This window comes from Taurulus bubalis (assembly GCF_910589615.1).
Source record: "Taurulus bubalis genome assembly, chromosome: 11".
Lineage (NCBI taxonomy): Eukaryota > Metazoa > Chordata > Actinopteri > Perciformes > Cottidae > Taurulus > Taurulus bubalis.
In genome coordinates this window covers 15,255,272-15,279,320 of record NC_136599.1, presented here as the reverse complement: position 1 = coordinate 15,279,320, position 24,049 = coordinate 15,255,272, and the positions used below count along the sequence as shown (strand labels likewise).

The 24,049-nt window shown below is 39.8% G+C and overlaps 3 protein-coding genes across 3 annotated transcripts; 2 read left to right on the top strand and 1 right to left on the bottom strand.

Moving 5' to 3' along the window:
- Window positions 1–3,091: 3,091 nt before the first annotated feature.
- ptges3a (prostaglandin E synthase 3a (cytosolic)) lies at window positions 3,092–6,900 on the bottom strand. Its single transcript, XM_079225650.1, has 8 exons — window positions 6,785–6,900; window positions 5,798–5,911; window positions 5,529–5,598; window positions 5,341–5,439; window positions 4,711–4,800; window positions 4,559–4,615; window positions 4,215–4,242; window positions 3,092–3,818 (listed from the first exon to the last, which is right to left on the bottom strand). Coding segments are annotated over exons 1-8 (480 nt in total). The 5' UTR covers window positions 6,787–6,900; the 3' UTR covers window positions 3,092–3,798.
- A 5,866-nt stretch (window positions 6,901–12,766) lies between these two features.
- Window positions 12,767–16,246, top strand: dtx3 (deltex E3 ubiquitin ligase 3). Its single transcript, XM_079226167.1, has 4 exons — window positions 12,767–12,812; window positions 13,344–14,146; window positions 15,547–15,764; window positions 16,004–16,246. Exons 1-4 carry the CDS (start codon window positions 12,800–12,802, stop codon window positions 16,077–16,079), a joined length of 1,110 nt encoding a protein of 369 aa, XP_079082293.1. The 5' UTR covers window positions 12,767–12,799; the 3' UTR covers window positions 16,080–16,246.
- On the top strand, window positions 16,140–22,763 carry LOC306743305 (putative E3 ubiquitin-protein ligase DTX3; the record flags this gene model as incomplete). Its single annotated transcript, XM_079225809.1, has 4 exons — window positions 16,140–16,179; window positions 19,396–19,565; window positions 20,703–20,920; window positions 21,632–22,763. The coding sequence occupies 4 exons, from the start codon at window positions 16,140–16,142 to the stop codon at window positions 21,708–21,710; spliced, it is 507 nt and encodes a 168-aa protein (XP_079081935.1). The 3' UTR covers window positions 21,711–22,763.
- Between the last annotated feature and the right edge of the window lie 1,286 nt (window positions 22,764–24,049).

Here is a 24,049-nt window from a genome sequence, read left to right as displayed (position 1 = left end):
AATGGATGGATAAAAAGTCAACAAAAAAACTAACTAAGCAACTAAAATGAGATTCTGTTTCTCCGCAATAAAAGACTGTTGATAATGATAAAAAAAGAGCTCTCAAACAGAAAATACCTCTCTATAGCTAACTGCAACAACACCTAAACTGCTTAACATGTAACTCTCATGCAACTGTGAACAATCTGCTGCTCTGAATTCTGATGTCTGTCATAGAGAGCTCCCGAGTGGAGCAATAGGCCAGTCTCTGTGCATCTATGTGCCAACCCCGCTGGTTGTTAGTCGAAGAACATGGATAGACAGACGTTAAGCATGTCCTGCAGACATTCAGCCTCTTTACCAGAGCAGGGGGAGCTCAGAGGCCTTTTTATAACACCCCAGGGGCCACAGCAGCCCGGCTGGGCCCAGGGGAGGGGCCAGCAAACAATACTACAAATCAAAACAAAATAATTTAACCTTCTCCTGCCTGGACCTGCCTCTGTCTGCTCATTGTAGAAATCATCTCTGAATCTGGACTAATGGAAGTTTAAAAGGCCTAGAAATAATGAAACTGGTCATTAATAATGACTTTAACTTGTTCATGTAGAAAAGCTCCACTGCATTTATACTGCGATGGCTCTGATACTTTTGAAATCATGACGTGAAGTTGAACGTACACTTGAGGTTGAAGTACAAGGAGTGAAGTAAACTAAATGTATAATACTTTGGAGCATCTTTTATTTCCGCTCAGGGCTTTCAAGTCTGGTTTTACTGGACGATGTGGGGATCTTGTACCACAAACAGTTTGGTTGAAGCATTCATACAAACAAAAATTAATCATTCATAACTGTTTGATGAGCTACCTTGAGAAAAGTGGGCAGTGGGCATGTGGCAGGAAGAGCCTGCGTGCTGGTAAAGATAGAGTGCAGTGGGAGTACTGCTTGAATTCCACTACATTTTAAATATTTCATGCACAGAATAATATAATTGTCCAACTTTCACTATTTTTGTGTGATTTTCTTTTCGTTGTCTCTACATTGTACGAATAATATTCATTCTAATCAAAGCTGTGATCACCAAAGCATGAGCAATGTCGCCACTTGTGCTCCGGATTGGTACAAATTAGGTTTGTGGCAGCAGAACTGATTAGGCACAGTTTTTTGTGTGTGTGTGTGTGTGTGTGTGTGTGTGTGTGTGTGTGTGTGTGTGTGTGTGTGTGTGTGTGTGTGTGTGTGTGTGATGGGCGGGTTTGGAGGCTCAGGTCAGATAAAGCGGTGGAAAATCCACGGTTGGAGAGGAAGAGGGGAGAGCAGGCCTAGCATTGAGCTTCTGCACTGGAGCATCATGCTGACCAGGGCAGCCAGAGGGACGGCCGCAGCCCTCTGAAAGGATTATGCTGAGCTCACTGCTTTTCTCCTTTCATGCATAGAGACAAATCGCTGGCAGTAACAGTTTCTGCTGGTTTCTATGATCTGTTTGTCTTGCCATCACTGTTGAATCTGTGAGCTCCCTTGTCCATGGGCCAGAGTGGCTATATATATATATATATATATATATATATATATATATATATATATATATATATATATATATATATATATATATATATATATATATATATATTTGCCTCTACATTCACTCTCCAGAGAGTTGTGTTAGATGAAGAATGTACAAATATATCCAGCAGACACTTTTATCTCTCAAAATATGTAGGTCACTTTGGAAGTTGTGATTCTCGTTATCAATGTCACAGCAGCCTGACGTTTGGAAGTTTTTTTCCACTTCAAAACATGAAAAACATGGTGAGCAAAATGTACCACCATTATATGATGAACAATAATGGTTGTTGCTAGAGAATAAAACACTTTTGGGATATCAGTGTTTATCCAGTTGTCCCGATTCTGACAGTTTATTAGTTTGCCAGTTGGTGCACCTCTATTGCGAGGAGTATTATGTCCCTCTCATGACTCCCCCTGTCAGTGGTAAGCCACCTTTTGTTAAATTAAGACCACAGTTTAGTTTTAGGGGAGGATGTTAAAAAGGTGCTTGCATTGTATTTTCCTGTTCCCTAGGTCCAGACTGCTGACACATACATAATAACATGCAGCTCTAAACATCTCACAGTAGAAGCTCTGGCCTGCCCTCACCACATAGTGGTGAGACCATGTATTGCAGGGCACGAGATGAAGGACTCAAACATGATGAATTAACTATGCTAGACTTAAAAGGTGCTGATTAAAATCCTCAGCAGGGATTAATTGTATTCTTCTTCCTTAAAATTATCCATTTATGACAACTATTCATAACATTCTTATTCCCATGAATAATATATGGCCTTTACAGACTGATCATTTCTCTTAATACTAGATCCAATGAGCATCACACAATTAGGAAGTGGCATCTTTGCTAATTATTTGTAAGGGAAGTTTGTACTGCAGTTACCATGTTATGAAAAATCAGGAACACAAAAAAGAAAATCTATAGCTTTTCAGGAAGGAATTAAAGGTGTCCATTTTCTTTCTCAGTATAAGGACAGAGGAGATGGGAATCCCCTGAAAACCCCAGTGACGTTAGAGAAGTGAGAGCAGAGTGCTGTGAAACATTAGCACTACACAGTGGTAACAGAGTAACACTTCACATTTTACAGGAATTGGTCTGAGGAAGGGGAGTTTTTAAAGTCTGTCATATTTCATAGGGTCATACGTAATCCATATTGGTATTAATGTGTAGTTGTCCCGCCCTTTCTATACGGGCGTTGAAGAGATTCCTTCCTGAACATGTTTCAATGTAGAAAATGAGACAAAATATATTCAATCAAAGTAAATATATGAGGATTTAGCAGACTGAGATAGACAAATCAGGTGGGTATTTAGCAAAGTTGAGTCTTTTTGGAGAGAAATTCCCGTTGGGTCACTGTTGCAGCTCAGCAAAGAAGCACTTTGAATGGAAACAGATTATTTTCTAAAAAGATAGATGATTTTATCAGACCACATTCCAACAACAATAACAAATAATAAGTCCTTCCTTACTGTTTAACTTAATTGAGTTGAAGTGATGCTTCAATACTTAGGCTTTGCATTCAACAGTCTGAAAGTATATTTAAAATGTATACCTAATTGTACGTGCTACAATGTTTTGTACTCTGGCATAGAGAAATTTACTCACCTTTGCAAAGGTATAATTATATGCCAAGTGTGTACCACTCCACCATAATCTCAACACAAGCTGTAAATTATAAACACAAGCATATCTGTTTATTTTAAATGGTGAAATATGTTAACAAAATGAAATCATTAAATATGTGCAGATGTTGGCATACATTATAAAACCCATTTCAAGCAGAACTCCTGCTTTTTAAATTAACAAACATAAGCGTATTTTACAATACGAACATTAAAAGGGGGAAATGTTCATTAAAAAATTCTACTTTTTTGAAAAATAGGCATTTGAAGTTTTTTTTTTCTTCATTAGAAATCACAATGTTAAATACATAACCTGACATTGCAACAACAAACAGAGAGAAGGTGTAAGACACCAGCACATCCCATTACAGTCATTTAAGTCAATGAACAAGAACATTTTCATTTGAACAGAATTGTCCATGCAGAACAGAACAGCCAAGCACAGCATTGTGAGTCGCTATGGATCTTTGTGCATGTCTGTATTCAACAGTCACTCCCTGGCACTCCCTTGACGGGTTTTGCTTTGGAAAATGTGGAGATGAGGTCTCTTCTCCAACATGGCTGCACAACTCATGTTGTCTCACTCCAATTGATTTTAACACACTTTCTTTACTACTGAGGTGGCATCCACGATCATTTACTCAAGGTCGGGCATTTCTGGAAGAAAGACAAAATGGAAAATTTGAGACTTGTGAGAATGTGATTAGATCTGAACCTAATAGTTCACTTTTTAATATTAACATAAAAATGAACGCACCAAAAAAACACATTTACAGGCATCCATATCCAAACTAATACCAAACATACCCCTTTGTGATTTTAAAAGTTACACCACTGATTAAATGAATTCTCCTTCAATAACAGACTTTTACAATCAAGCCCTTCCTAACATATCATCACCACTACATGGGATGATCATCTTTTCCCCAAACATTGTATAGGTTTCATTATATTTGTATAAACTTAGCATTGCCTAGTATCACATCCTCACCCCATGGGACTAGTGACTACTGATTCCAAATTATCGGACAGCTCTTTTAGAATAGTACTTACGTTCATTATCATTGTCTGCAGATTCATGCTGCAAAAGAAAGCAGAAACTAGAGTTACCACCTCGCCGTTGTATTCCTCTGCAAACTAGTCATGTTGCGGTTTACATTCATGTCTGTCCAAAATGTCATCACTTCCTCATTTCATGGCGCAAAACATGTTTGTGAGGTCACAAAGACCTTGACCTTGAATCACCAAAATTGAATCAGTTCAAAATTGCGTGCAGTGGACTTTTGTGCCAAATATGAAATAAAAACTTCCTTCCAGGAGTTGCTGAGATATCGTGTGAACCTAAAAACATAAAGCCCCCTGCAACGGCTGTTGCCAGTGGCGGAATAAGGTCATACCTCTTCTTCTGCACCATCTAAATCAGGCACCTCCTCCCTTCCAATTGTGTTCATCATCTGGGGAAATGCACAGGTGACAAAGATCAATGTGTCAGCACTTCAGTATCTGGACATACTCACACCTTAGCATTGTGCATGTGCAATATGTTTACCTCTGAGAATTTGTCAAAACTTGACAAGTCCTCATCTGAGTCATCCTCCCAGTCCTTCCAATTATTGAAGTCTACACTCAGCCAGTTGCACTGAGATAAAATAGATTAATGTTAAAGAAAGGCAATATTTAACATTAATTAACAATTTAGCTGTTTTCTAATGTTGATATTAACCTAGCTGTTCAGCATATCATCACCAGTCTTAGAACTAAGAATGTTCATGCTTTTAATCCTATGTACCAGTAGGACTAGGCAGTCAGATGCAAGTTTTATTAATAAGTAATATACATAAATAGGCTTACATTTTCAGTATCTGGATTCAGGGTTCATACACATTTTGACCAATGGATTTCCATGACTTTTCCATGAGTTTAAACCAAATTTGCATGACCAAACATTTTGTGAAATCTCGATGTATACATGAAAAAGTGAGAAAATGTAAATGAACGACATGAACATATGAATATAACACATTTCCATGACTTTTGGGATATTTTTTTTTTAAGGATTTTTCCAGGCCTGGAAATAACTATTTAAAAAATCCATGACTTTTCCAGGTTTTCCACGACCGTAAGAACCCTGTGGATTGCACTAGGTTTTTCTTTTTTTTTTATAAAGAATGAAAATTACCTTTGTTTTGTCTTTAGTAAGTCGCGGCCATGATTTCCCAGCCTCTGCTTTTCGTAAACACAACAATACAGACCTGTCAGTGCGTCTGTGTTTTGAGTCCTAAGTGGAACAAAGAGAGTTTGATGAAAGCTTTAAAGGAATAAAACATGTGGCAAAACTACAATTATGTCTACAGGTGACAAACATACTTTGGGGTTAATCTCCCCGAAAAGGTCCACTGTATTCTGTTGTTTGACATTATCTGTTCCAGTGACACAGCTGTAGGTAAAAAGAAAAGAGGCTGTGATATTTCCTTCACAACTGCCAACATTTTGTGTTGTCATCATTTTGTTAACACACTAAACCACAGAGAGGGCCCTGATTCCAAAATGCATCTTAACGCTCATATTTTCTTTGAGATGAATGATAAGGAATACTCAGGAACATTACTATTTTACGTCATATTAAAGCAACTTACCCAAAATCAAATTTAGACTTGTCGAAATTTACTTTCACATGTTTACTGTCCTCCACGCAGAACTCTACAAAAACAGCGTCTCGTCTGTCATACCATTTGGCTGTTGCAGGCTGCCTATGACAAAGAGTAGAAAGAGGTAATAAGGACATTAATACAATCTCCCATGTTCATTCTAGTCTGACAGTAAATAACCAAGAGCCAAGAGTGTTCCCGTTTATTAATATCAGTTGGGCATGCATTTTTTACAGCCAAGGGGGTGGGGTGCTTATCTGGTGGCCCACGTGACGTGTATAGGGTGCAGTAGATTTAAGGTCACGTTGAAAGATGTTGCGAAAGTGTCACTCATTCATTCCAGATTAGCACGAGAACCTCCCTAGTATTATTCACATCTTTACCTCAAAGCGAAGGCCCTGACGTTTCCTCTTTCCTCGAATAAAAACTTTCGAATAAGCCCTTTAATCAAACAGGTGAACCTGATCATATTACATAGCATATTGTCGGTGTATCAGAACAAATATTAGTTGAGCATGCTGAGAGGGAAAGTAACTATATGTATGGCAACATGTGTTACGTGTCTCGCTGACAAGCGTGTGTGAATTTGCGTCAGCTTTTATTAGCTAAAGTGAAATCTTCCGAGCCGATCATGACTCCACACTTCCTCAGTGCTGACATTAACGGTACCCTTGTGTCGCTTGACATTAGCCTGTTAGCCGCCGAAAAAGGAGCTGGACCGAGTAACGTCTATGCAAATAGGGTAAACTATAGCGTCATCCTGTGGGACGTCGTGGTGCACCTGTATACCAGACTGAGGAGGAGCAGTCAACAATGTGCTGCGTCCTTCACTCTTGACAGCCGTGTAAGTATTAACCGCTGCGGCTAACTCGCGCGCTGAGCTAAGTTAGCTTGTGTTGCCGGTTGGCACACTACGAAGACGTGTAGCTCGGCAGCTCTGACCGGACACGACTACATAGTAAACCCAAGACTTACATCTCTACTGTTTCAGCAATTCCCTCGTCGTTCCACGATATATAAACGTGTTATAAAGCTGTAGTGCCCGGCAAAACGATGAGAAGTGAAACCTAAATAGTTAACTCTCGTCCAAGATAGACGCGTTTGGTGTCTGACCAAATATCGCGTGATTTTGATTCTCGTGACGTGGTTTCACCCGCCTGCTACGGGGGTGTGCACGTGTGCCACAGGCCAAAGACGTCAGAGATAATTCTAGAAAGAGAGTGAGCTGCATGTCTTCCAGAGCCACACTGGAAAGCATCGAAATGCATTAAAAAGGGAATGTAGCCTTCAAAAGTATTATGAGCTAAATGCACTCATCAATGCTACTCAATGCAGATACATGGCCATTGTGTGTGTTGTCTACTATTATATATTATTGGATCATTACATGGTTGAGGGCACAAAAAGGCACACAAAGCATACGTCTCAGGAGTTTAAATCATACATTACACTCGCATGCAAATTCATCTAGATATAATGTTCCTTTTGTTAGTAAGGCAGGACAAGGGACATCAAGAAACGTTTCTCATACAAGAGTGTTTGCTAATTAGTGGCTGCGTTTTGTTTCGCCCGATTCCGTTCCATCTAAAAAAAATGCTGTTAGGCAGTTAGTTCCCAGTGCTGATGAGCAACATAATTATGTCAACAAGCGCTTGAGCAACGATTACTCCTCGAAGATGGCCACGATTGGCCGTTTTGACGCTCGTAGTGTGAGCATGTCATAAAGAGAAAATACATGAGTGAAGGTTCAGAGTTGCTGCAGGTCACCAATTCCCCTCAAACTGATTCTACTGACTTAGAAAATATTGCCTACATTGACAGTATCATGGGCACAGCAGAGGACTTTGGGCAATTCAGCCTTTAGAGATGATGAAAAACACTAGACTTTGGCTTCTCAACAGAGATTACACATGCAGTGGTGGAAGCCAAAGCATTTCCTTTCACAGCTTGCTTCTCAATCGGTTTATCAACAGATGCCGCTTTCTCGCTCTTAGCCATGATTTCAGAGTGAAGCTCAAACTTAGCGATATCAGTTTAGGTCCCCCGTAGGAGTGGAGTTGTCTGATGCACCTGCTGTCAAGGTTTTTGACTTCAAGTAATTTTCTTAGTGGGCCAAAGCACTCAAGCAGCAGAGAAAGACATAGAGACCGACGGATGACTTTGAAACGATCAGGATCACTTTGGGAGCTTCTTCAAACAGTTGGACTTGGACGAGAGAGAAGATAGCCTGAGAGGCAGTGTCACCAATTTGAGGCTTGGCAGCAGTCGATAGAGCAATGAACAATAGTGAGAAGGCAGGAGAAAAGAGAGCAGCTAGAATCAAAACATTGGGGAGTTTCTGAATGTGTGGAACACAACCAATAATGTAAGGGGGATGGGATGAAAATATCTGAAATAATAAGCGTTTGGCACATTACACAGAGGATGGTTTAGTCCGTGGATAGGTATTGGTAACTAGTGACAATGAAGTCCATCTTTCTTTCCACCTCTGAACACCTTGTACCGTTCAAGGACTACGGGTGGAGCTAAAACAATGGCAGGCCTTATGGCGGTGAAAAAAAACATTTAGATGAGAGGCTGGAGGTAGTTGGCAGACGGGAGTTTTTGTTGGCAAGAAATGCTATAGTTGGAGCGCACAGTATAACTGCTCAGTCCCAATTTTAGCCCATAGAGGAGGGGACATGGAGCCCAGACAAGAGCTAAATACACGTTTTCAAGCTCATAAGCCATGTAAGCTATGAATATGTAATCCTTATAAAACTGGATATATAACCTCTGTAAAGCAAACCATAGCAGTATAAATCTCAAACATGTATTTCTGTCAGTAATCTCAAAATTTAAGTTGTATATCAACATTATTTACCTTTTTATAATATTATTCCCCCAGATACAGTAGGTGTACTGTAGCTGTTTTATTTCCATCAAAAGATTCAACCTGTACCATAAAGCCACTGAAGACAGTAACTTCACAATTAACTCTCATGAATTAGTCATCATGAAAGAAAATAGACATCAGTGAAACCGTAATTACCTCCAGGACCTCTCTGCAGCTACAATGTGATTTCAATGGGGAACGGCCGTCTTTTCTATCAGTCCCGAGCCATAGTTTGGATGCATTATTGTGATCTTAAAATCTATTTTTCTTCTGCGTGTGGTCTCCCCACTTGCCTGATAGTAATGACACCATTTATAAAGTGTGTCACTGTTGAAACTCTGGCTGTGGGAAATAAAACGCTTTATAGCTTCAGATAACATAACTGCAAACAAAAGACATTTTTTATTATAACTGATTTTACTTTGCGTTGTTCGGTGATAATGTCATATGTCACATGTCAGATTGTCTTAGAGAGTTTTATTCACATGCTCGTATTGATTGTAAATTCTGTAAAATGTAATGTAAACTCAAACTAAAAACAAAAGAAATACAAATTTACTGATTGCAAACAAATTACAATAACAACATTTGATGATTTAAAATGTTTGCATCTTAGGAAATTATAAGGAAACTCCTCAATTTCCCAGAATTTCAAGAAAATAACAAAACATCCACCTAATACATATTATTACAATAGGACTTTGCGACTCTTTACTTTACAAGGTTGCATTTGTGATACCTTTTCTTCAGCAAACAGACAAGTTGACGTCAGCAAACAGCACACACAAATCCGAGAGCTGCTCCATATACAATGAATAATTTAACAACCCCTCAGCCACGGAGTCTGATTCACAGCTGGATGTCCTGGATTCATGTAACACTCATCTGATGTAATACAAAAAAAAAAAAGGCCTACATGGTCGGCCACTAATTCAGTTTTAATGGACTGACTCCAAATAGTGTCACGTTATGGCACATCCTTTGCCCTGATCTCCAGCTTCGGGACAAAGTTGTCCGTGTATGAAGCTTTTGACTTTATCCACCGCTATAAATAGAATAGCACATGAAGAATGTGTTTTAAGGTGTATATGGCTGCAATGAAAGAAGTGAGTCACTTGAAGTGCTGTCAGAAAAATGAAGTGAAATGTATGATAACCTCAAATGAACTACAATCACAATAAATTGCATTTAGATATTATGTTTTAGCTAATGTTGAGTTGATCCAACTACAGCAAGTAAAGTAAGTGTTCAACAGGGAAATGAGTCAAATGCCTCAGCAGTGTTAATCTAATTATTATATGATGAGTGAAACCCCCAGTTATTAGTGGAAGACGTTGAGCTGAATGCCAAGTTTTATTAAAATGAAATTAAGAAACAATAAAATGAAAGTATGAAATGTGTTTTGTGAAATTGTGTGAAATATATTGTGTGATGTTGCCGGCCTAAAGCTCTATAGCGGGGTGATCCAACTTCTATGGACCTTGACAGCAGGGCCAACTGTCACCTCCTAAATCTAACCGAAAACCCAAATAGAAAGGGAGTCCGATCTTAGCAGGGTTTCAGAGAAAGCCTTGCAGCTACATTTTGCTCCAGCTGCAGACTGTTGGGGATTTCTAAAATATTTGCATGCCGCTGTGTCAGCAATATTTTTTAATTAGAAAAGGAAAAACTAATCAACACTTAAGACACCTAAAACAAGAATAACAAGAAATCACTGATTTCTACAAGATTAATAAAGGCTTACTCATTACAGACGTGTACATGAATGAGGCTTAAGACATTCTTGCAATCATTAGGTGTGAAATATTGTCATGAAGTCAGTTTCTTTGGAAATATATTGCATTAGTAGATCTGTGACTCAGTTTTAGGCAAATAACACGTGTCTTGTCATACGAGCTCTCTTTGATACAACCACTGTCTCATGTTGGAGGGAAACTTACGTGTACAGCCCTGCATTATAAGTGAAAAGCATCGCAACGCAGACTGTGCTGATTTAGGGACAATCTCCGTGTTTCCCATATTTTATTTGGACACCCAAATGAATTTCTCCCTCCCTGAATTATTATTATTACTATATTATGCTCTCTTTTCAATAGTATGTATACAGAAATTGAGAAAGTAAACATGTTCTATCTCTTAATCATGATATTTCATAGCTAAGAGCACTCAAACAACAACCTGGATTGCAAAACAAGTGAAAACAATAGGTCATTGTCTAATGTGTTGGTTACAACACCTCATAGGTGCTAATATTCTGCTTATCTAAGTTTGATTCTGAATGCTTTATACGTCTTCCTGATTCTTGGTCGAACGAAATAGGAATTTACGAACTTACTGGACTCACTGGCATTCATATTGATGTTTCATAGACTCGGTGCTCAGTTAAATGATAATCAACAACACAAATCTCTTCAGCCAGTTTGATTCAGTAATGGATAGATAGATGGATTAATATATACTTTAGAAATTCCAATGGGAAATTGTAAGAAAGTCACAAATCATAAAACAAAAGAAACAAAGATACTTGTGAAGGTAGGTAAGAAACAAAAGTCATGAATCAACTGGAATACAATAAACTGAGAACGTAAATGAAAAGCTAGGACTAATTCAACCTGTACTAAAATGAGAAATATAGATAGATAGATAGATAGATAGATAGATATACTTTATTCATCTCCCGGTGGAACTTTGTTTGTAGCTGCAGCAGCAAGCAAAGTTACATAGGAGACAGACAAATATTAAGTATGAAAAATACTCTCAATTTATACAATACAATAAAATAGCAGAGCATATTCAATTTAAGAAAATTAAATAGAAAATGCAAAAATGGAAAGTATATACAGTGTATATGAAGTGTATATAAAGTATATACAGTGGAATAGTGTACTATATATATATATATATATATATATATATATATATATATATATATATATATATATATACATATATATATATATATATATATATATATATACATATATATATATATATATATATATATATATATATATATATATATATATATATATATATATATATATATATATATAATGTGTGTGTGTGTGTGTGTGTGCTCGAATAAAAAAAGCTTATCCCCCAAACAATACATTCTGTCAAAAGTGTCAACAATTCCATAATTGCTGTCAATAAGTCGGTGTACCCTGAGAGACAGCTTCATTTGCATTATAACTGAACGAGTGGGTATCCCCTGGATGGCGCGAGGGCTGTACTGTATGGAGCGCTGCGTTGTCAATAAAGCTGTTAATCACGACAAAAGTATGAATCACTCAGCACGAAGAGAAGTGAAAAACACAAACCACCATTTGTCAGCCAATCATGGCAGCTTAGTGACGAACTTCCTGGTTACACTTTCTCGCAGGTCCCAGTCCCCTTGTTAATGGGCAGGCTGTGCTCGTGCTCGCTCCTCACAGTCAACAGGGAGGACGCGGGCTGCAGGCGCAGACACACACACACACACGCACACACACTCAAAATGAGAAGAAGGAGCAAATTATTGGCCCGGAGAAAGCTGTCACACAGCTAGCGTGGTCTGAGCCAGATAAGAAGAGTAACTCCAAATGCTATTTACTCTGTGTTCCGCCTAGCCCAAGGACGTGCGAGGCAGGCAAACACAAGCGAGACTGGGGACGAGGTGCAGGACTTGGATGGCATTCGTCAGAGCCAGGAAAGGGGCTGTTGAAAACCTAAAGAGACATGAGCTGGGAATACGTTTGGATATCATGTCTTGACTACAGAAGACTAATTATCCGCGGATAAACTGCAGCGGCACGTCAGAATAAAGGCCTCCTCTGATGGAGCGCTGTGCTCTTTAATCCAGCCGGAAACCTCCCCGACGGGCAGCGACGAGCTACGGCAAAGGGTGAGGTACCGAAGTAATCAGCGGGGAAACCACTTAGCTCAATGTTGACGCGAAATGTACCAAAGTCTGAGCTAATGTTGCGAAATCGCTGAATTTCCCTTCTCTCCTTGCGGAAGCTGGCTCAGTCAAAATATCGCCGAGCAGCTGTGATAACGTTTGTTCCAGTCCTTCAGTTTCTCTTCCTCTCCTTTCTCTGTTCAACAGGACGCTTTATTCACAATTGAAGGGATTTATGGGATCACAAGGTAATATTTCATCCCGAAGAAGTGTCACCGTTGTGTTTGCATGTGGCTGTCGGTGGGCTTTCATGTTTTCCGCGGATGACGGGGTTTAGTTTCCTTTGTTTACAGTCTGAATCTCTGAACAGCTGATACGTCCTCAGCGATGCTGCCTGTTGTGTATTTATCTGACGTGCTGCAGCCACCGCGAAGAGCTGCTCATGTTGAGATGTTAGGTTTACTTTGTCATGCACCGATACACTTCAAACCAAACTACTGAAATATATAATTATTTGCATTTGCATTGCTTGAGCTATGCCCACGTAGAAAAAAAGGAAAAAGTAAAGCCACCACATCAATCTGAAACAAAAACTCTCTTGTAGAGTCTGAGCAAAACATAGTTATTCCTCCATAATGCATTTGAAAATAGCAATTGGGACTAGTGCAAAACAACTTCTCTAACTGGATTTCCATAAACACAAGTGCAAATGATGTTTGTTTGAATATGGTTGTTAATACAATAATGTGCTAATGACTCTTGTTTGCCCCTCCATGCAGTTTCCTCTGATGAGATGAGTGTGCGTGCTGGCCAGGGCAGTGATGAGGTGCTGGTTTCACAGGCGGTGTGGGATTACCTGGCTGCAGCTGGGCGGCCCTGGCTCATTGACTTCCAGCACAAGCAGGGGATGAGTGCTGGTATCATTAGGCGAGGGGAGAGGGGGGGCTGCTGCGCCGTGAGGCTGCAGCCGGTGGAGGGATCCAGGAACGGTGGAGCTGGGGTGATGGATGGACCCATCTCTGGCGAGACACGGAAGGCTTTCATTGACTTATGCCGCTGTGCCCGCAAAGAAATGATCAAACAGGACGGGGGACCCAAGAGGAAGAGGGCGCTGCTGCCCTGTGTCGGAGTCCTGGAGCCAAACGGAGAGGGGAGCCTGCTTCAGCCTCCACCTCCTCAGCCTCGGCGCTCCCAGAGACAGCAGCAGAGGTTCAGGAAGCCTGCCGATGAGGAGGCCTGCGCCGTGCTCCACGAGGCCGCCCAGAGGAAGGACATGGAATCCAGCTTGGCTTCCCACAATGAGGCAGAGGACAACAGCACTTGTTCAATCTGCATGGGGGACATAGTGGAGAAGACTACCTTGGAGAGGTGTGGCCATTCGTTCTGTCACTCTTGTCTGGATCAAGCCTTTAAGGTGAAGAAGGCGTGTCCTGTGTGTCGGCTAGTTTACGGCCAGCTGATTGGGAACCAGCCTGCTAATGGTACAATGATCGTAGAGCGAGATTCTGATCTGGAGCTTCCTGGCCATGAAGGCAACGGGTGCATCTGCATCATCTACAGCTTCCCTCCTGGCCTACAGGCGGTGAGTAGACCAAGAACATGTGCAGAGGCAGACTGTAAGTGACACTCATTCTTACTGGGATAACTGTTACTTTTGATAACCATCTAGGGGTGTAATCAAAACCTAACTCACAGTTTTTTTGGATGAATAATACAAATCATAAAAGATTGTGAAATGTTAGAAATTCATAGAATATAAAAAAAAACTAAACATTCAGGCACGAGTCTAAGTTGGAATAAAATCTAATTAAATGTACTATCATGTATTTTATCCAATCATGTATTACATTAAACCACAATCTATTTTTAAAGGCTCTGGCCCCTTCTTTTTTACACCCAAAAACTAAATACATTACTTAAAGGTACAATTTCTGATCCAACTGTAAACAAAGTGGGCAACTCAAAACACATGACCTGAACTAGCTGTCGCTCTCAAATTAATTGACAGATCTTTTAATGCAGGGAGGGACGCGAGACAATTACACAATATAGTTTTTTTTTAATGCTTTTGTTTTTAAATCTGAGCTCTAATTTAAACAACAATATTAACTGGAAAGACCTGTAGGGCTGTTCAGAGATTCAAGGACGCAAGGTGTTCCTCCAATTGCTTCACAGGAACGTTTACCTTTTTAAAGGCATACTTGTGTTTTCTTGTAAACAAGTAAAAGCGACATTTACTTTCAGTGTTACTCACCAACATACACTGCATGTATCTCCGAAGTCTAACAAATGTGTAGAGTTAAAGTAAGTAAGAGAGTTAATTCCTTCCTCATAAAAAGCAGAATTAAAAAAAAAAAGTATTTTCGCTGGCAATGGTACATTACTGCCATTTGTTGATCAGTGTGGACTATGCATCTTCACGTGTTCTTTATTATTGTATCGTCCATTACTTTTTGTCCATTTGATTGATCCTACATGTCCCATAATGGAACTAATAGTATCTTTTCTTTAGTCCCTGCCTGGTAAATGCCATTTTTCAAACTCCATGACTCCAGTTTATAATGCAGGCTTCCTGTTATAAAATGTGTCATCCAGATCGAGATAACCCCTGATGACATCAGCATTTTATTTTATTTTTACTTTTCAACGCTCCTACCCGAGAAGACTTATTTTTACAGGCTTTCCCCTGAGACATACTGTAAACTGAGTTCCCCATTCCCAGGAAATAGTTTTTGACACATTTATTTGAATTTAAGGAACTGCTGCATTAATTCAGACATGTCACACAGACATTCAACAAAAAAATGAAAAACACACTTTCGATCATACTCTCAAAACCGATAAATAATAAATACGAGACATGACCATGTCGACACGATCCCTGTAGTAGCAAAGAGTCCCAGGCCCCAGTAGACCGAAAAAATAGCTATAAACCCATTAATACCCCTTTTAAAACCATATCCTCTTTTAACTCCTTAACAGCCAGAGCACCCCAACCCAGGTGTTCGGTACCCAGGAACTGACCGCGTGGCCTACCTCCCTGACAGCCCTGAGGGGAACCGTGTGCTGGGACTGCTGCACCGGGCCTTTGAACAGCGCCTTATCTTCACCATCGGTACCTCCATGACTACGGGCATGCAAAATGTCATCACCTGGAATGACATTCACCACAAGACCTCAATATGGGGCGGGCCCCGCTGGTATGTATGTATGTATGGCCTTTTAGCTGGAGGCAAATGGCCAGGGAGTCTTGATTTATTAGCCTTAACAACTTCCCTAACAGATGTGGTAGCTTAGAGAGTGGCTCAGTAAAGACTGACCGCTGTAATTCAAATTCCTGACAAGGAAGTGCTGTCAGTCGATGTCCTTGACTTGATGGCACTGTTGCTGCCTGAGCTCATACAGATGCAGTGATGGCTTTTTTTATTTCTCCTGACAGTTTTGGCTACCCAGACCCCACTTACCTGGTGCGAGTGACAGAGGAGCTCAGAGAAAAAGGCATCACGGCGGACTGACAGCATCTCAATGACTCTTTCAAGACTTTGTAGGACTTTCCGAGTGTCCTTACAGTGGACATGACTCGGCTCCAGGCTGTGCTCCGAGACTGCCCGTCCCGTAAGGGATGGCTGAAGACGAGGCCCTCGGCAGACAGGCGTCTAATGCTGCAGCATAGCCCACTTCACTCCAGTACTTGTTCCTCTGTTTGTTCCGTTTTCCTGCATAGTTCAGCATATTCCTGTGCTACATGTGGAAGAAAATACTTTGAGTGCAGTGCACTCTTGTATTACACAATCCTCTACCTGTCACTGTTGGCAACAGGGCCTATATCTGATGCACTTATTTAAGAGCATCGTGTTGCAATTCATGTTACTAAAATATTATTTAGAAAATCTAAGTTATATCTTATAAAGACAGTTATATTAATGTTTATTTCTATTGTGGGGATTACTTTATTTCTTACAAGCACACATTCTTGGTTTTATCTCCCCAGTAACGTTTAAGTAAGTTTCTAATTTGATTTTAAATTACCTGTTGTAAGGATATTATTTGGGTTATATGACAAAATAGCACTGCTTAAGTAGAAAGTATTCATTTTCGAAGTTATTGCAATCTAAAGCACTCGCAGGCACTTTTGTAAGGGAGTTTTTTTTTCCTCAGTGAAGTCAGAGTCATGGTTTTTGGTTCCTCTGTGTGGAAGAGCGCTCGAAGCAAACAGGTTCGTGCAGCTATCAGCTATTAGCTTGGTGGCTACAAGTTGATGTCAATTGCTTGGAACTCTTCTTTTGCGTGCAATCTTTTTTTGTTCCTCCATGTTACCTAAATAGGAAGAATGTTAAACTATGGCTCACTGCAGCACTTTTTTTTCTTCTACATGCATTAGGACATTCCCCTGGGTTTAGTTTTTTTCATTCATTGGTCAGTCCTGTTATTTCAAGATGTCTCCCAGGTGTTGAGGCCATTACCTCAGTTGTTGGTAATGAGCTCATCTAATTACCAGATTTATAACGATGTCAAATATAAAAGGGCATATAGACCACTTAAACCAAATCAAAGGCACAAAGCTCTTTAAATATCTATGCCTCTGTCCCTGTCAAACTGGGAGATTTGCCTACTAATGTTCTCATTTAAAATGAGGTAACTGTTGTGAATTTGTTTATCTAAATGGATAATCTACGATACACATAGAAAAAAATAACTAAAGAACATGTTGTAGGAACAATTGATCTGATTTAGGTTGGGGTGTTGATCTCATTTTGTTGTGCCTTTTCTTATATTCCCTTTTGATAAAATCAAGCATGATGTTATTAATGAACGGTCAGCAGTTTGGACATATTTCGGTGTTATTTCATAGCTAAACGACATTATGTTTATGTAGCTGTACTATCTGGCTTTAAGTACAAATACTACACAGTTCATGAACATATGTGTTAAATTAACTTCTCCTTCATGAATATTCTCTTGTCCATTAGCTGAAAACCACTCAGACTGATACAGCTGTATGTGTGAAAGTGCTTTGCTGAGTGCAGTAACCTGCTTGGCGAGTGGGACATTTGTCCTTAATTTGAGTGGTCAGATCCATACATCAAATACCCTTTTATTATGTTTTCATCCCCTTTGTATTTTAGTTAGGGACCAACTGAAATATTTTTGGGACACAGGATTGTAGTTCACTAAAGCTACTGTGCAAACATTTCTATGCATTACATGTCTGAGGAGGAGCCAGGAGAACGAATAGTAGAGATTTCACATATTACAAATTGATTGTCAAGGAAAAGTTGGAGTTTTGCTTTTTCTAATTGTGTTGATTCGTACTTTGTTGATATTCCAAATAATGTGCTTTACATTTTAATACTTGAATAAAAAGTTATGTTTGGGTTTGTGTTGGATATTCAATGTAGGTCCTGAATAAACCAGGTGCTCCATAAGCAACTGAATATCAAACTTGTGTCCATTTGGAATGAGTTGGGGTTGTGGCCTCTAATCAAGATTTGATCTGAGCTGCTTTCCTTTGGTATCAAAGATTCTTCATTCAAGATTCTTAACTCTGCAAATGCACTTTGTGCCATCTAGTGGATCATGACTGCAAAGTGAACAGTGCTCAGAAATACCTTGTACTGTATCCTAAATGTGTACCTTATTTCGTACGAATCCTAAATGTGTACCTTATTTCATACGAATCATTCAAATTGGTCTTTTAATAAGATTAACTTCATGTTTAAAACCAGCCTTAAAAAGGTTGTTACAGCTTGGATGGTATCCAACAACACACTACAGGCCGTGCATCCTGGTAATGTGTTGGAGCGCACAAACTATGCCAGGGCACTTACTTTCGCAGACAAAGGGTCGGCAAAACTAACAATTAATGGTGTCCCACTGATGCAATATGTCCCATCCAGATTCTACATCGACCTTCCCCAATCCTTCAGCTAACCATGAAAAAAACTAATTCAACACTGATGCACAAGTGTGCTGCAACTGCCAGAGCTCCTCCCCTGGTGGTGAAGGTAAAGGTGGTGCTCGTGGCTGAGGTGACCTCTCACCTGCACCTACTCTCCCCCTGCTGCCTGCTTACTAGTAGCCTATTGCACATTCAGATTCTTAGGAACCATTCAGTATTCTTGGGCCAAATAAATTCCAGGTATCGTCATTTATAATGAAAAAGAGTTTGAGTTACAGAAGAATTTTTTGCATTGTGTGTCTCATGTAATTGAAAACATTACAGATATACACAAAACCTGAGCATTATTTGCACATTTTAGGTTAACTTGTCGACCATTACGTAGCAAAAGCACACTGTAATATAATAAAGTATAGCTTATAACAAAGTAGCTGTCATATATATAGTAGTGTTGTAAGAGTATGCCTACAAAATGTCCCTCTAGTATAGTCTCGCATAGACATAACTATCTCCACAGTGCTGTAGAAGTATGGCAGCATCATAAGATGAAAATACTCAAGCAATGTACAAGTACCTCAGAATTGTATAGAAAATGTTCCCCCGCTGGGGGTTACCTTTGTGTTTACATTTGCTTCATGAAATGTGCTGCTGTCCACCAATACCAAATGCAAACCGATCAGGGGTCAGTGTTTGTTTACACCACATGGACGTGCGTGTACTTTTGTTATTTTGACGTCACGCATCGCTCAGGGATAAACCAACCCATTTGCACACACATGCGGAAAAGAAAACACTCGTCACATACCCGGAAATAATGGAAAACACACGAGTCTGTAAAAGTACGAACGACTGCGCCATTTGTTTGGACACAATTCAGGAGAAGAAAACACTACCGTGCTCTCACTCTTTCTGCTCTGCGTGTATCGACTCAGTTTTCAAGTTTAAGCCCGCTTGTCCGATATGCAACAGCTACCACGGAGAGTACACGGGGACGCAGCCCGAGGGCACCATGACGGCGATGCACAGCTGGCAGCGCCTGCCGGGCTTCGAGCACTGCGGATCTATTGTCATACAGTACAGTTTTCCAGCAGGGACACAAGGGGTGAGCTCTAACGGAAGCTAGAAGCCACTCGAGGAGGCAACATGTCAACAGAGCGTCTCTCATCTCTATATCTAGATATTACATCTGTCCACCAGAGGGCGCGCTTCGTTTTTGATTACAAGTCGATAGATATGCATGTGCACGTTAAAGCATGGATTAGTGATTGATGAAATGGCGGCCAATTCAGTTTGGGGTATTCAATAAATTGAAGAGCACCTCCTTCCACATACTGACAAATATAACAATGAGCAGACACTTTTCTGTTACATGAAAAAACATTTAAGATAAAGCCAAAAGTCAACTGGGGCTGCAACTAATTTATTAGCAGTTAATCTGCTGATTATTTTCTTGAATTATTTATATTTGTTCAGTCTATGAATCAAATAATTGTAAACAAATGTCGGCCCGAGTTTCATCGAGTCCAAATTGAGGTCCTCAAATTAGAAGTTGGCCGATATTGGATGTATACAGTCTGATATAACGATAGTTTGGATTAAATGGCTGATACTGATTAAAAGATGATAGTGATAACTTTTTTCTCCTGGTCTCAAAGTACAAGTTCTGTGTTCTTTAACAGTTGTTTGATTTACTATACGAGATTAATCACATGCACACATATATTGTGAGCATCATGGGAATGGAGATGGCTGCCACCTGTGACCTCGTGCCGTCGTTTTTAAAACATCCTGTTGACGCAGTTTAAATCAGTCAACCTCTACTTTAACTGTTTCATTTTGGGTGCACAAAAAAAAACTACAACGATGAACATCTCATTAACAACCCTGTATTCAACATTTTCTACAGGTTACAGGCATATAAAAGGAAGAGGTGTATGTGTGTGTGTGTGTATGTGTGTGTGTGTGTGTGTGTGTGTGTGTGTGTGTAGGCACGTGCGCGCATTAGGAGAGGGAAAGCAACGGAGAGGGTTGGGAGTGTAGGAACAATCCCAAAATATGTCCTTGTTTAGTTCCTTATCGGGAGATGTGAGGATGAGCTCACCACATAATCTAATACAATAATGCATCAATGTATTGGTCATGTAAAACTGTATTGCCCCAATTCCTAATCACAATAGTTAAGTGTTATCACAACTGTTCAGTGTATGTTACAATAATGCTGCTGTTTACCATATTACAGCCTGAACACCCAAACCCTGGGGTGGGGTACAGCAGCACCTCTCGTACGGCCTTTCTGCCAGCCAGCGAGGAGGGTGAAAAAGTCCTGAAGCTGCTGAGGAAAGCCTTCGACAGGAGAGTCACCTTCACCATCGGACGATCTGTCACCACAGGCCTCAATAACGTCATCACCTGGAACGACATTCACCACAAGACCAGCATGACTGGTGGTCCACAATGGTATGCTCATCATTGCTGTGTAGAATATATATTTACACACACATTCAATGCTGTTTTTTTCTAAACGGAGAAAATGTTGTATGTATTATCCCCATACAACTATTTTCAAAGCAAATTAGCTACTCTATAACTGACAAGAATAAACATAATTCCTACTTAACAAATAACTCAAGCATCAATGTACTGCAAACAAATATAGTAAGAGCAGGGAATCTCACATTTCCCCTCAGACAAACAGTGAGTCCAGTGTTCTGCTGTATAGTGCAAAGGGCTCACGCTTAAATCAATCCCATATATATATATATATATATATATATATATATATATATATATATATATACACATGCTCTGATCAAGCCAGGTCCTTCCCACTTGCTGGTCCTCCTCAGACAGCTCTACCTCCAGACCTACTCGTCACAATAATTTGGTCATAAACCAGAGTATTGTAAAAAAATGTATTTTGACCTGCTGATGGCGCTACGTTAAAAGTAATGGGAAGTTAAAAAGAAAAATTAAGATGTCTAAGTTTTACATTTGGTAGTTCTCTGTGGGAGGAGTTAATTCCACAACCGTAAGTCTTGCAAAGGATTTCCAAATGTAATGTCATTGAATACATAAAAAAAATACAGGTTCAGTAAACTTTTTTTTTTATCCTTGTTCCAGAGATGTACTTACTACATTTTTACATTTGTTTGTCTTTCTCCATTCCAGTTTTGGATATCCAGATCCAGAATATTTGTTCAGGGTTCAAGAGGAGCTTCGTCTTAAAGGAGTAACACAGGATGACTGATGGGTGAAGACAATCAGAAGACAATCTTCAAATAGATTTGACTCTTTGTATTGGTACAAAGGCTCTGATCTACATGTTTTGCAGTCCTCAAGCAGGGATCATCATCACTGAGATGTTTTTATTCTATGAAGGTTCATGGCTTTTCCCAAAAAGTTTTAAACTGTCAACCAACTATGAAAAAATAACAAAGAAAAAAGAATTGAGTCCGAACAGTATGTGATCCAACAAAACAAAGATCACAGTGTGTTAATAAAGCGGATTATACTACCAATCATCAGATTGTAATCATATAAGTATCTTTTGTAACATTGGATCACAGGTCTGGTGCCTGAAAGCAGACAATAAATGTGTAGGGGACTACCATGAACACGGACACTGTAATTTGTATCAAGGTGATCCCACATACACAGTTCTGCTGCTGTTAATATTCACTAATGCACCACACCCCTGGCTGAAAACAGTCCCCAACAAATGTACCATTTACTTCAGTTTGAGTAGCATTAGTTCCAAATTATAGTATCCAGCTGTTGTAGGGGATACTTTAACGATATTTTAAAATAAAGATATATACAGATACACACATATTTAAAGATGTATATCTCCAGTAATAAATAATTGGCTCAGCGATGAGTGACAGAGACAGGCTGAGCAAAATTAGTTATCTGAAGTCCAGTCATGTATCTATCAAAGTTTATTAGTCCAAAAACATCTTAGATATTTTCCAGTCCTGTCTTTTCCCTGTCTGGTCCACTAGAGGGCGTTGCTCTCCCACAGGAAGACCATGTGATGGCGTCTGCTTGGTATGCAGCTGTATCTTCATCAAAAAGCCAAAGTCCTGCAGCACCTCCCAAACCTCATCGCCCAAAGTCAGTGAGAGGAGCAGAGCATCTGCTATAGATGATGAGTCATGTGTTTCTAAGGTGCTTGGGGGAGATTTAGCAGCAGCGTGCTCACACTGTGTGACACTCATCGCCTTGTGTTTGACCACTGTCTCTGTCTGTCTGATTGCAGTGCAAACACGGTTTAACGCTGACTTGTGGTAGTCACATGCTTCTTGTCATCACTAACACAAATAAAACAGAAGAAAAAAAACATTTGTATTTGTATTTCTTTTTCATGCAGCAATGCAGGACGCACACGCTCTGTTTTTGCTTTTCAACAGGCTATCTGAAACTGAAAAGAAGTATATCCAGATTATCTTCTTCTTAGTGGCAACAGTACAGAGTTATGGGAAGAGGAACTACCTTTTAACCTATATTTCTATATCAGAAAGAGTGCACATGCGAAAAGGCGGAGTGACTGGGCTCGGCCTCTTTAGCACTCTGGTGTTCAGTGGCTGGAGGCATTTCTGTGGCCCAGGATCTCAGGGCATCTGCTGCTCTCACAAAGCAGACCAGGACCCATCTGGTCAAATGGAACCCCCCCTCCACACACACACACACACACACACACACACACACACACACACACACACACACACACACACTTTCCTTTTCGCCCATAATTCATCAGTCCACTACTCCGCTTATTTCTTATCATTCTTTTTCCTGTCTCGTCCCTGTTTTTTATTAACTGTTGTCTCTGTGTTTTTTTTGTATCTACTAATTATTTTCCTTTCTGCTGTAGGACACACCTGATAAAACTTCATGAACATTTCATTACTTATTTGCATATTATGTTTTAGACATTTCACCACAAGGATGACTTAAAGGGATAGATGGGAAAACTGTCTCTGTAAGTAGTCGAGTAGAGAGGTACTCTGGAAATGTAACCTACATTTGAACACACAATATTCCATTTGAAATGCTGAAAACATTTCCCAAAAAAAGTGCAAATTATATTGCTTAAACTTAAAGAAAATATCATTGACATTATGTTTGCACTCTCACTTATAAAGACTTTGCCTTCAGAATTTACATTGAAATTGAATGACTCTTTGCCCTTCTCTGCAGGCATTTCCCTTTCCTGTCATTGTCCATCTGGACACCTGAATAGGGGCAACGAATTACACAAATGTAACCAGAGATATAAATATGTATCACTGATTATGCAGAGCAACATTGTGGGTGGATTCAACATGCATCAATGTAAATGGCTGGTGACAAGCCTCCTCAATAAAATGGATTGATGACAGACTGAAAATAAGCCCTCAGTCTATGGATTTAGATCGATGCATCTGTATCTGCTTACATTCATTCCCATCAAACGTCGCTCTGCTTTGTTGTGGTAGATGACTGGAATATTTTCTCCGTCAGGCACTGGAAATAGCACCAAGGCTGTGGGGATTGCATTTTCTAGGTGTGACTATATAGACGGCCACTCAGGAGGGGCTCCCAACG